General features: G+C 43.4%; 1 protein-coding gene across 1 annotated transcript; it reads right to left on the reverse strand.

The window, feature by feature from the left end:
* Positions 1-8,702: 8,702 nt before the first annotated feature.
* On the reverse strand, positions 8,703-12,286 carry LOC120747070 (leucine-rich repeat-containing protein 15-like). The gene is made up of 4 exons (XM_040052682.1): positions 11,345-12,286; positions 9,699-11,174; positions 8,970-9,657; positions 8,703-8,863 (listed from the first exon to the last, which is right to left on the reverse strand). The coding sequence occupies exons 2-4, from the start codon at positions 11,163-11,165 to the stop codon at positions 8,703-8,705; spliced, it is 2,316 nt and encodes a 771-aa protein (XP_039908616.1). The 5' UTR covers positions 11,166-11,174; positions 11,345-12,286.
* Between the last annotated feature and the right edge of the window lie 165 nt (positions 12,287-12,451).

The following is a 12,451-nucleotide window of genomic DNA, read 5'->3' on the forward strand; positions in this document are numbered from 1 at the left end:
AAGATCTGTGTTGTTGGCCAGCAAGGTGTGAGTGGAAACTGTCCAACGGCAATGGAAGAGGAAAGAGAAGTATGTGCAGTATGTATGAGAACAGGGATTTTAAATCTAGAGACTATGGGAGGAGGAAAAGAGGAAGATTCATGGAGGAAACGAGAGACGGACATGCAGAGCGTTGGTGCGACGGGTAAGATGACCTGCTGTGTGACAGCTAAAAGCAGAAGACATAGCATCGATTATATTTTGTTCCCTCTGGACACAAATCAACTTTCACACTCTGACAAGAATCAAATCCTCTTCCCTTTGCCTCGCTGTCTGTTAATTATCACATTGCAGATTAGCAGAGGTCAAAGTTCACTGCTTTATAAATAGATTAAACTAAGAAACTATTGCAATTTTTTTTGTAGATCTAACTAATTTTTTGTATGTGAGCTCTCTTTTGTAATATTGGTAAAGTGCATTGTTTTCATGTCTGTGTGTATGAAAAGCACCACTTTGCAAATGAAAGTAAATGAAAGTCTCATATCTTTGTTTTTAGTTAAAGTGAAAAATTCAATTTTTCTAAAGATTAATTGAAAAGTCAGAGTTTTTACTGAACAACAGTGGCTGCTGTGACACTAAATAATAAAGTTACGTTGAAACCAAGCACACCATTGTTTTTCTTGTGACATTACCAATAAGTTTGATGTGTCACATGGCACTCTTCCTATTGCAAAAACAAAAGTTGTATCCAAGATGGCCGACTTCTAAATGTCCACCATGGTCACCACCCATCTTGAGGAGTTTGCCCCCTCACATATACTAATGTGCCACAAACAGGACTTTAATATCACCAACCATTCCCCTGTTATTACAGTGTATCCACATAAATGGCCCACCCTCTATACTATTAAGTGTAATTCTATTCAGAATTGGAGCTTCAGCTCCCCCATGTGGATTGAACAGGTATCGCTTTTGTCTTAGGGCCCAGTGGTTCGTCCCTCGGTTTCTCTACTCATGGTGATCCCAGAGCTTCGTTTCAACGAACACATCCTTTAGATTTTTGTCCTTTCTGTGAGCTGCTATCACCCTACAATCTTGGAAGTGGCTCACACTGGTTAGAAGCTTCTCAAAGTTACAAATGAAGGCCCGCTGTAGAGGCAAATGTGAGTAAGTGGTAATCAGAGGTACAATACCCCCACCCCACCCCTGTCCCTGGGCTAGTGGTCCCGGGTGAGCCCAGTTCTAAAAGAGTTTTCTTCTTAATGGCCCTGAGGAACCTGTTTGAATATCCCCTACTTCTAAGACTGAGGAAGAGGACAGCGATGGACTCCTGAAGGTCTTCTTCACGGGATGCTATTCTGTGAAATCTGATGATCTGTGACTTAACAATGCGTTTAAATGTATGTTTGGGATGGTAGATGGTCTCATGGAGGAGGGTGTGAGTGTGTGTCGACTTGAAGTACAGGGAGTGCAGAATTATTAGGCAAATGAGTATTTTGTACACATCATCCTCTTCATGCATGTTGTCTCACTCCAAGCTGTATAGGCTCGAAAGCCTACTACCAATTAAGCATATTAGGTGATGTGCATCTCTGTAATGAGAAGGGGTGTGGTCTAATGACATCAACACCCTATATCAGGTGTGCATAATTATTAGGCAACGTCCTTTCCTTTGGCAAAATGGGTCAAAAGAAGGACTTGACAGGCTCAGAAAAGTCAAAAATAGTGAGATATCTTGCAGAGGGATGCAGCAGTCTCAAAATTGCAAAGCTTCTGAAGCGTGATCATCGAACAATCAAGCGTTTCATTCAAAATAGTCAACAGGGTCGCAAGAAGCGTGTGGAAAAACCAAGGCGCAAAATAACTGCCCATGAACTGAGAAAAGTCAAGCGTGCAGCTGCCAAGATGCCACTTGCCACCAGTTTGGCCATATTTCAGAGCTGCAACATCACTGGAGTGCCCAAAAGCACAAGGTGTGCAATACTCAGAGACATGGCCAAGGTAAGAAAGGCTGAAAGACGACCACCACTGAACAAGACACACAAGCTGAAACGTCAAGACTGGGCCAAGAAATATCTCAAGACTGGTTTTTCTAAGGTTTTATGGACTGATGAAATGAGAGTGAGTCTTGATGGGCCAGATGGATGGGCCCGTGGCTGGATTGGTAAAGGGCAGAGAGCTCCAGTCCCACTCAGACGCCAGCAAGGTGGAGGTGGAGTACTGGTTTGGGCTGGTATCATCAAAGATGAGCTTGTGGGGCCTTTTCGGGTTGAGGATGGAGTCAAGCTCAACTCCCAGTCCTACTGCCAGTTTCTGGAAGACACCTTCTTCAAGCAGTGGTACAGGAAGAAGTCTGCATCCTTCAAGAAAAACATGATTTTCATGCAGGACAATGCTCCATCACACGCGTCCAAGTACTCCACAGCGTGGCTGGCAAGAAAGGGTATAAAAGAAGAAAAACTAATGACATGGCCTCCTTGTTCACCTGATCTGAACCCCATTGAGAACCTGTGGTCCATCATCAAATGTGAGGTTTACAAGGAGGGAAAACAGTACACCTCTCTGAACAGTGTCTGGGAGGCTGTGGTTGCTGCTGCACGCAATGTTGATGGTGAACAGATCAAAACACTGACAGAATCCATGGATGGCAGGCTTTTGAGTGTCCTTGCAAAGAAAGGTGGCTATATTGGTCGCTGATTTGTTTTTGTTTTGTTTTTGAATGTCAGAAATGTATATTTGTGAATGTGGAGATGTTATATTAGTTTCACTGGTGAAAATAAATAATTGAAATGGGTATATATTTGTTTTTTGTTAAGTTGCCTAATAATTATGCACAGTAATAGTCACCTGCACACACAGATATCCCCCTAAAATAGCTAAAACTAAAAACTACTTCCAAAAACATTCAGCTTTGATATTAATGAGTGTTTTGGGTTCATTGAGAACATGGTTGTTGTTCAATAATAACATTATTCCTCAAAAATACAACTTGGCTAATAATTCTGCACTCCCTGTATACTCATGTGAGTATTCTTTTGTGCTGCTCATCTACAGGCTCAAAAAAACCCTGTTGTATCCAAAAAATTCACCTGTTGTGGATCTAACGTATTCTTAACTTTAATTGAAGCACGATGGTCATTCAACACCTTTAAAAACTCAATAAATGGCTCCGTGTGTACGACCAGGCCCCTATAACGTCATCTAAGAAGCGGAGGTAGAAGAAAGGTTTGCAGGGACATTTCACCAACGCACCCTTTTCCTATTCACTCATGTAGAAGTTGGCATAAGATGGGGCATATCTGTCTCCCACTGCAGTCCCTCCACTTGGAGGTACTGTTTGGCGTTAAATTCAAAATCATTGCATCTGAAGCAGCGCCTCACCTTAGCGTCCACCTGTTCCCATACAGGCTCCCAGTTAGAGGGTAAAGTGAATTTTGCCTCCAAGGCATTTTTATTTTTATTCCTATTTTGTGAGAAATAATTCGTTTAATTTTCCTATGATACAAATGAAGATCCCTCCGGAGCGCCAGTCTATCATGTGTTTTTGGAACCGGGATACAGGTGAGACCCTCTCTAGCATACGCACCTGACGTTCTGTGGGGTGAAACGATTCCGATAGATTTAAAACACTCCTGCGACAAATCAACAGTGGGTCCCGTTTCCACCCCTAGGTTGAATATGCACTAAACATTTAGCTATAATTGTTCGCACCAATGTAAGAGTGTACGCTCCGCTGTGTCCTGTGTCCAGTGAATGTTATCCCCAACTGTTTGGAATTGGTCGGCAGGAAGCAGGTTCAGAACCAGGAAGCGATCAGTCAGGAAATTGTTCATCACTGTCAAATTTCGTCGTTGTTCCCATGGAAGAGAAGAAAAAACTGCTCGAGCTTTCCTGTACAGCATCCTCAGTTGTTTAGTTGAAGATTCTTCTGGATCCTGATCTTTGTTGTTTATTCCAACTGATAACACCACCAATTTAAAGAGCAGGTGATCTGGAGTTTTCTCTAAAATTTAGTGAAAGTGGTAGAAGGAAGCCCCCAGATAGCTGTCAGCGAATAGTTTCATTATTGTATCGGTTCAGGTTGGAATCCCCCAGAAAGCAAATCGGTTTACTGGCGCAGAATTCCCAATCCCTGATTTTTCTGCCTTTTCTGGCCTTATGATAGTCGGTGCATATTCCCTATCCATTGCTCCTCTCTCCGTTTTTTGTGAAAGGTTTTTGCAGTTTTTTTTATCAGTAAGGTTAAATCATTGTCGATCTATGATCGCCCTGCCTTCACAGGACCTTTCCAAGAAATTCACCTGCTCTGCTGTTTTTGATCACTTTGAGCCTGTGTGTCAGGTGGAGGAACTATAGGGCTGCACCCTATTTCTGGGCCACGAATCAAAACAAACACACTGTGTTGGAAGGACGGTTGCAAGAAACATGCTTAAAAGCAGCTCAAAAGACAAAGGGCGGTATAGAGACCGATTGCATCTGGATGCAAAGAGACGGTACTTGGGAAATACACCAGTGGAGTAGAGACCCTGACGACTTACTGCCATTGTCCTACCCCGATATCTTTACGTACCTTGTCTGTGGAGTCAGCACATACACAGCGAACCAGTTTCGTAATTATAAATCTCTGGAGGCGCACATCCAGTTTACCAATGGTTGGGTACACGTTTTGGCTTTTTTTAAGCCACCAAACTGTGAGTACGTCATCATTCAAACAAAGGTAAGTCAGCTGGAGTGTGTCAAGTGCAATGCAATTGATCCCCCCCCCCCCCAACATTAATATTATATATTTATCAATGAATTGCAGAATCACTTTATCATATTGTGTGTCCATAGTTGTAACAAGTCAAACTTTTACATTGATAAATGGATTAGATCGTAGATAAACCCCATTTGTATCCTCCTTGCCTCGCCTACTACCCACAAGTGCAAACACAAATCTTTGTGACCAGCGCCAAGCACTGTGACCTCGTGGTATGGACCCAAAGAGACATGGCTGTGGTACACATCTTCCCTAATGTGGACTTCTGGGAACGCTCTTAGAGGACCGAGGAATGGAGATTATTATTATTTTTTCTTTTTAAGTATAGGCTTTACAACAGCATGTTCGGGGCTGGCACAACACCTGAACTAAGACTACTGTTAAAAATCCTTAAGATGTCGGAACGGACAACCTGAAAAATCCTTTTTTTGAAAATGTGTTGGAACAACATCATTTGGAAAAGATGATTCCTCTGTCCTCTCAAATTTCAGGCCTACTTCAAAGGGTCTTGTCACTGGTGATATGAGCGCCTACAAAGCGGCCTCATACGGCATGCGGCACGCGGTGAGGGATGCCAAACGCCGGTACAGGGAGTGAGTGGAGTCTCACGTCAGCCGGGGCGACACATGGAGGATGTGGCACGGATTACGCACAATCACGGATTACAAAGCCAGGGACACTGCGCCGACCAACGCTGACTCTGCATTCTCCAACGAGCTGAACCAGTTCTACGCCCGTTTCGAGGTTAGCCAGGCGGCTAATTCTAACGACTGCCTGACAACTGAGGACAGTGATGTCATCAGAGAGGGACCAGCGATCAGCACTGCAGAGCACGACTTTGAGCGGCGCTGAGGAGAGTGAGCACAAGGAAAGCGGCGGGGCCAGACGGCATCACCGGCCGTCTGCTGCGGTGCTGCGCTGACCAGCTAGCAGGTGTGTTCACTTACATCTTCAACGAGTCCCTGGCGAAGTCTGTGGTCCCCACATGCTTCAAGAGATCCACCATCATCCATGTGCCCAAGAACAACAAGCCCTCATTCCTGGATGACTACCGGCCAGTTGCACTGACCTCGGTGGTAATGAAGGTGTTTGAGAGGCTGCTGAAGAACATCATCTCCTCCTCCATCCCAGACACCACAGATCCGCTCCAGTTCGCCTACCGACCCAACAGATCCATGGAGGACGCCATCGCCCACGTCCTGCACACCACCCTCAGCCACGTGGACAAGAAACAGGGTAACTATGTGCGAATGCTGTTTGTTGATTACAGTTATATATAGTGCCCAGCAGACTGTTCATAAATCAGACAATCAGGTCCAGTCCAAAAAGGCTAGGCAGCGCCTGTACCACCTACGACAACTGAGGAAGTTCAGGGTCTCTCCAGTGATCCTCAGGACTTTCTATGCAGGCGCTGTGGAGAGCATCCTCACACAGAACATCACATCCTGGTATGGGAACAGCTGTGTCAAGGATAAAAAAGCTCTTCAGAGAGTGACCCGTATGGCAGAACGCTGCCGCAGGGCTGCTCTCCCGTCCCTACAGGACATTTACGTCAGGAGATGCTGGACTAGAGCGACTTCGATTTTGAAGGACTCGTCCCATCCCAGCAACGAACTGTTCCAGCTTCTGAAATCAGGCAGAAGGTTCCACACCGTCCGAACAAGAACAGAGAGGCTCAAGAGGAGTTTTTATCCTCGGGTCATTCGTGTGTTGAATCCTGGTTGCTGGTTGGTTGGCTCTCACAATGTGACAGAACAGCTCATGGTGTGCTTGTCACATAAATAACCAGCTGGGTGTCCACATACTTCTCACACACTAATAACTTTTAATAAAATTTTAATCATTAATTTTGTGTTGTTTTAAAGAAATGCTTTTTGTAATCAGACTTTTTACTGTCTTCTTTAAAAAATGTTTGTGTTATTTATAAATGTTTGTTAATACAAACTTTTAAATAATCGTGTTTTTGCTATCAGATGGAACTACATAGGAATTTGTTTATCACCTAACAGCTTCATTTTTATATATTTAATATATTTATGGTGCCTCTTATGACGCTGTCCTCTCGTTTCCTCAGTCCTCCTGGGAAATCACAGAGGCAGCCGTTAGTACATTCACAGTTTGTGGCAGATTCACACTGACTACAAACAGTTACTGCTGAGAAACTGACTGGATGTCACACAATGATCCAGCGTTGACAGAAGCTCAGCCACTCTTCTATGAAGCTCTCCAGACGAGCCTGGTCAGCTGCAGGTGTGTGTGATTATGCCTCCAGGTGAGGCAGGTCCCCACGGTGGGAACAACCCTTCCTGGTGTCCCAGGAAAACCAGGACACCACACACACACACACACACCAGTAAAAGGGAAAACAAGGGACACCAGCACAATTTATACAACTTTCGTCATCAGCCTGGTCATTCACACAAACACCGTTTTCTAAGTATGTGCTTTCTATCTAACATGCACACACATTCATGGTCCGATGGACGCAGCGGAGAGAAACTTGGGTCAGTATCTTGCCCAAGAGTATTTGGCATGCTCCTGAGCTAGACTTACTGCCATGTTCTATGTCAGCCATTCCCAAAGCCGAGAGTGCTGCGATTCATTTGAAAACCAGGAAATAACATTGGACCCACCCATCCTTAAACCTTCACTGTAATCAAATACAACAGAAAATGATGTATTTCCTTGTGAACCATGCAAAGAACATAAAGCTCTTAGGCTGTTGGCTATAAATTGCTAATGCTACCCAACATAAACTTTAATAAATTTAGGTCAGTTGTAACATCCAAAACGAACCACCTCGAATTATTCACTTTTTATATCAATTAATACATTTATATTAATGTGACTGAAATTACAGAAATGTACAAACTGAATTCCTGTTATTACTGCAGCCCACCTGCAGTACTTTTGTGATCCACCAGGGGGCCCTGGTACGACACCATGCTTTTGTATACTGAAAATATGTAGCGTTTATATACTACAGTGTGTGTGTGTGTGTGTGTGTGTGTGTGTGTGTGTGTGTGTGTGTGTGTGTGTGTGTGTGTGTGTCAGTCACAGCACAGGAGCACCACAGGTGACTGTACTCTCGCCTTTTCTCTTCACCCTGTACACTCCTGATTTCACTCACAGCGGTGTGATCTGTAAAAAAATTATTCTTGGACAATTCTGCAGCTGTGGGATTTGTCAGAGTTGGAAGGAGTCAGTACAGGGATCACATGGATCACTTTGTTGAGTAGTGAGGTTACAATCACTTGTAGCAATGGTGGCAGAGTGTGGGAAGACCAAGCCCAATTTCAACATGTTGGGAGAATTTGCTTTTGTGTGGCAGTGAACTACACTGAACAAAAATATAAACGCAACACTTTTGCTCCCATTTTTTAAAGATCTGAAACATTTTCTACATGCACAAAGACCCATGACTCTCAAATATTGTTCACAAATCTGTCCAAATCTGTGTTAGTGAGCACTTCTCTTACCTGTTCCAGTGTCTCTAATTTGCAGAACTGGTCCTATTCTTAGCACCTCTTGTTTTTTGTTTTTGGTGAATGTGAGTGAGGTCTTATGGATCTCTGCCACCCCCTTGCTGTAAGAATGTGTTAAAGGAAATCTCAGTAATGACTAGTTTCAGAAACGTCTTTTTTTAATTATGTACATTTTATTATATTTGACATACAAAAACAAAAAACTAATATCTTTTGCATATATTTTTAAGCAAAACACAGAAAACATCCAGAAACATTACATTTGAGCAAGGGATACAAAACCTAATGCATGTGTATGCATCATTCTTACTTCTTATTCTTTCTTCATCTTATCGGTCCACTGCTCCCAAATCATTTAAGATGAATTATTACAGCTTTAAGGATGTTGTGATAAGTTGTATGATTGCTTCTGGCCTGTTTGCCATGCTGGTGATCTTTCTGATGATTAAACTCTGATCTCTAGCAGCAGCTCAGAAAATTCAAAGTCCTCGGGTCTCTGCCTCTCGCAGAGGCTGTAGGATGACTTCCCTCTTGTAGGAGAAGCGGGTGAGTTTCACTTTGTGGTACAACCTCTCACTGCGCTGGAGTAGGTGATAAAGTGAAATGGTGAACTTAGCCAGAGCCAATGTGCAGATAATCTCTACCACCAGAATAACAATGTAAACCTTCAGATGAGTTTTGCACTGCTGAACTTTTGTGCTGTCTTGAGGAACAAAGTAAGCTTGCTGCTGCTCTGAGGTTGTCACGTTCAGACAGGAGAAGATCACTGGAGTGGGTGGAGGAGATGTAGTTGTTGTAGTAGTTGTGGGTGTAGTTGTGGTTGGGGTGGTTGTGGGTGTAGATGTTGTTGTGGGTGCAGTCGTGGTCAGAGTAGTGGTGGTTGCAATTGTAGTCGGGGTGGTTGTGGTTGCAGTTGTGGTTGGGGTGGTTGTAGTTGTTGTGGTAGTCGTGGGTGCAGTTGTTACTGGGGTGGTTGTGGGTGTAGTTGTCGTAGTCAGGGATGTAGTGGTGGTTGTGGGTGTAGTTGTGGTTGGGGTGGTTGTGGTTGGGGTGGTCGTAGGTGTAGTTGTGGTTGGGGTGGTCGTGGGTGTAGTTGTTGTCGTGGGTGTAGTTGTGGTTGGGGTGGTTGTGGGTGTAGTTGTTGTCGTGGGTGTAGTTGTGGTTGGGGTGGTTGTGGGTGTAGTTGTGGTTGGGGTGGTCGTGGGTGTGGTTGTGGTTGGGGTGGTTGTGGGTGTAGTTGTGGTTGGGGTGGTTGTGGGTGTAGTTGTTGTCGTGGGTGTAGTTGTGGTTGGGGTGGTTGTGGGTGTAGTTGTGGTTGGGGTGGTTGTGGGTGTAGTTGTTGTCGTGGGTGTAGTTGTGGTTGGGGTGGTTGTGGGTGTAGTTGTGGTTGGGGTGGTTGTGGGTGTAGTTGTGGTTGGGGTGGTCGTGGGTGTAGTTGTTGTCGTGGGTGTAGTTGTGGGTGTAGTTGTTGTGGTAGTCGTGGGTGGAAGTGTTGTCGTGGGTGTAGTTGTGGGTGTAGTTGTTGTGGTAGTCGTGGGTGGAAGTGTTGTCGTGGGTGTAGTTGTGGGTGTAGCTGTTGTGGTAGTCGTGGGTGGAAGTGTTGAGCATATAAGCTGATCCTGTGTTAATGAGTGCATTTCCGTCCCTTTCAAATCTTCTGGACACTCACAGAGTGGAGGAGACGTGAGCTTTGCAGCATTTCTGGTCATCCAGCTGTGGAAGTCTTTCAGGTTACAGTCGCAGAGCCACGGGTTGTTACTGAGGTCAAGCTTCCTGAGCTTTCCTAATGGCTCAAAAATATCTCCAGGAAGCGTCTGGAGGTTGTTGTGAGCAAGCTTGAGAGTGGCTAGTGATTGTAGCTTTTCAAACAGATCTTCATCCAGTGACTCTATCATGTTGTTCTGTAGATTCAGTTCTGTGAGCTTTTCTGGGCCTTCAAAGTATTCAGGGGACAAGGTGACGAATTTATTCTTCGACAGGTCCAGCTTCCTGATTTTCTTCAGAGGGCCAAAAACTCCTTTAGGGAGACTGGAGAGATTGTTTTGCTGGAGGCTTAATTCAGTCAGTTTGGGCATTTCTCCAAACAGCACTGGTGGCAAACTTTTCAGCCTGTTGTTCTTCAGGGTCAGTGTTTTAAGCTGAGGGAAGCCAACAAAATACCCCTCAGGAAAAGTAGTTAGAAGATTATTGTCCAGAAGCAGTTTAGTCAGTTTGTTTTTATGAGGAAACAGATTGGGAGGCAATTCTTCTATCTGGTTTCCATGCAAGCCGATTTCCTTTAAGTTCGGTAAATTCTGAAACAAGTCTTCAGGAATGGTGGTCAGCTGATTCTCATAAAGTCGGAATGCCTCCAGCTTGTTTAGGTTGGAGAACCAGTGAGTTGACACAGCAGAGAGATTGTTTTTACCCAAATGGAGCATTAAAAGGTTTTCAAGACCGTCAAATGTCTCATCTTCAATCAACTTAATCTCATTCAAATTCAACAGGAGGTGTCTTAGTTTTTTAAGGCCTTCAAACAAACCTTTATCAAGTCTTTGAAGCTTGTTAGATTTGAGTACGAGTTCCTCCATGTTGCTGAGGTCGTTAAAGACTCCTACTGGGAGTGACGTTAATTTGCTGCCGGAGACCTCAATATTTTTCAGGTTTTTCAGTCCCTCGAACGCTCCCAGCTCGATGGATGATATGTTACTGTTTATGAACTCCACCTTTTCAAGCTGTGGGTTTTCAGCAAAGGCTCCTTTTGGTATTGTTGTAATGTGGCTAACCAAAAAAAAGACTTCTGTCACTTTGGGTCTGAGAGAGCGTGGGATTTCTGTAGCTGAGCTAAAAACTGCCTGGTTCTCTTTGGGGCAGTCAGTCGCCTTTTCACATGGTTGGGTTTCAGCCAGTGAAAAGTCAGGCATGAAAAGTAGAAAGAAAACGATGATCTCGCCTCTGGACATTTTTATTCACTAGAAAAAGAAAAAAATATTTTTACCCTCATGCAAAATTTTCAAGAATTACATTTTGGTTTGTAATTTAGCATGATTTGTTTTTAATGCATCAAATTCAGACCTGCAATTTCTCTGGAAAATCTTTTTTTTTTTAAACCTAGTCAAATATCAAAGAAAAAGGTACCTACCAGGTTATTTCTTTTGGAGGATGAAGCTCCAGCAAAAACAAGACACATGCGAGTTAGGTAATTAATACTGAGGCTCCAACAGGCTGTAAGTCTGTTGCATCTGAGGCGTGGCGCAGCACACTTCTGCAGCCCGAGATAAGAGCAAGGCATCAGTTTTTTAGTTACTGCACACGTCTACAGAGTGCATCCAAGATTGTGGAGTTTTTCTTTAACGTCATACATAGCTGTGTGATTAATGTTTAACACATGCTTAACACAATATTTCAGGCCAGTTAAAATGCACATGTGTTTGTTATTTTGGTTTTTTACTTCCTCACTGGAATAGCACGAAAAAATGCACAACATCATTTTTGATGAATTTGTTGCTTCCAGTTTGTAATCATAGGCAAGCTTCGGGTGGAACTTTTGGATTCCAGCTAAAGTATTTCAGACTTTATCGTGACTGTTTTCCATTAGATGGCAGTGTAATGGAAGGTACTGTGGATGTAGAATGGATTTTACCAAGAGGATAGTAGATGTAACTGGGTGTTTAACCCAGGGTATTGTGTTTTGGACTTCTTAGTTTAATTTGTTTTCCATCTCTTACGTTACCTGGTTTGTTTTTATCGTCTGAGTCTCCCTCTGTTCTTTGCTGTGTCTTCCCTCGTAGCAGCGTGTCTCCCTGACACATGTTGTCCTTATATACCTGTACTCTGATTTCCAGTTCTTGCCCTGGAGAAGTTTTTGCTCTTTTGTTATTTCTGTGGATAGTCAGCATTACAGTTAGATTTTAAGTTTACTTATTGTTTTCTAAGTCCTGCGTTTGGGTCCACATCCTGCCTCCCACACAGCCGGACCTTGACAATGGTACTCATGCTGACACTCTGTACTTGGCTATTATGTATGGATTTATGTGATTGAAGCGCGAGGCTTGCCTTGTTTCTTTTAATTTTACCGTATTAAAATAAATGAATTAAAAAAAATTAGTACTCCTGGGTTTTGTTTTTGCTACGTTTTATTAAATGTACAACCCACTATGTCAGTGTCATGCTGAAAACTTTCACGTGTTTAAAATCATTTTCACAAGAATTCAAACATGAAACAATGTATATATTTATATAAATAATG

Source organism: Simochromis diagramma, unplaced genomic scaffold, assembly GCF_900408965.1.
Source record: "Simochromis diagramma unplaced genomic scaffold, fSimDia1.1 OVJJ01000419.1, whole genome shotgun sequence".
In the NCBI taxonomy this organism is placed as follows: Eukaryota; Metazoa; Chordata; class Actinopteri; order Cichliformes; family Cichlidae; genus Simochromis; species Simochromis diagramma.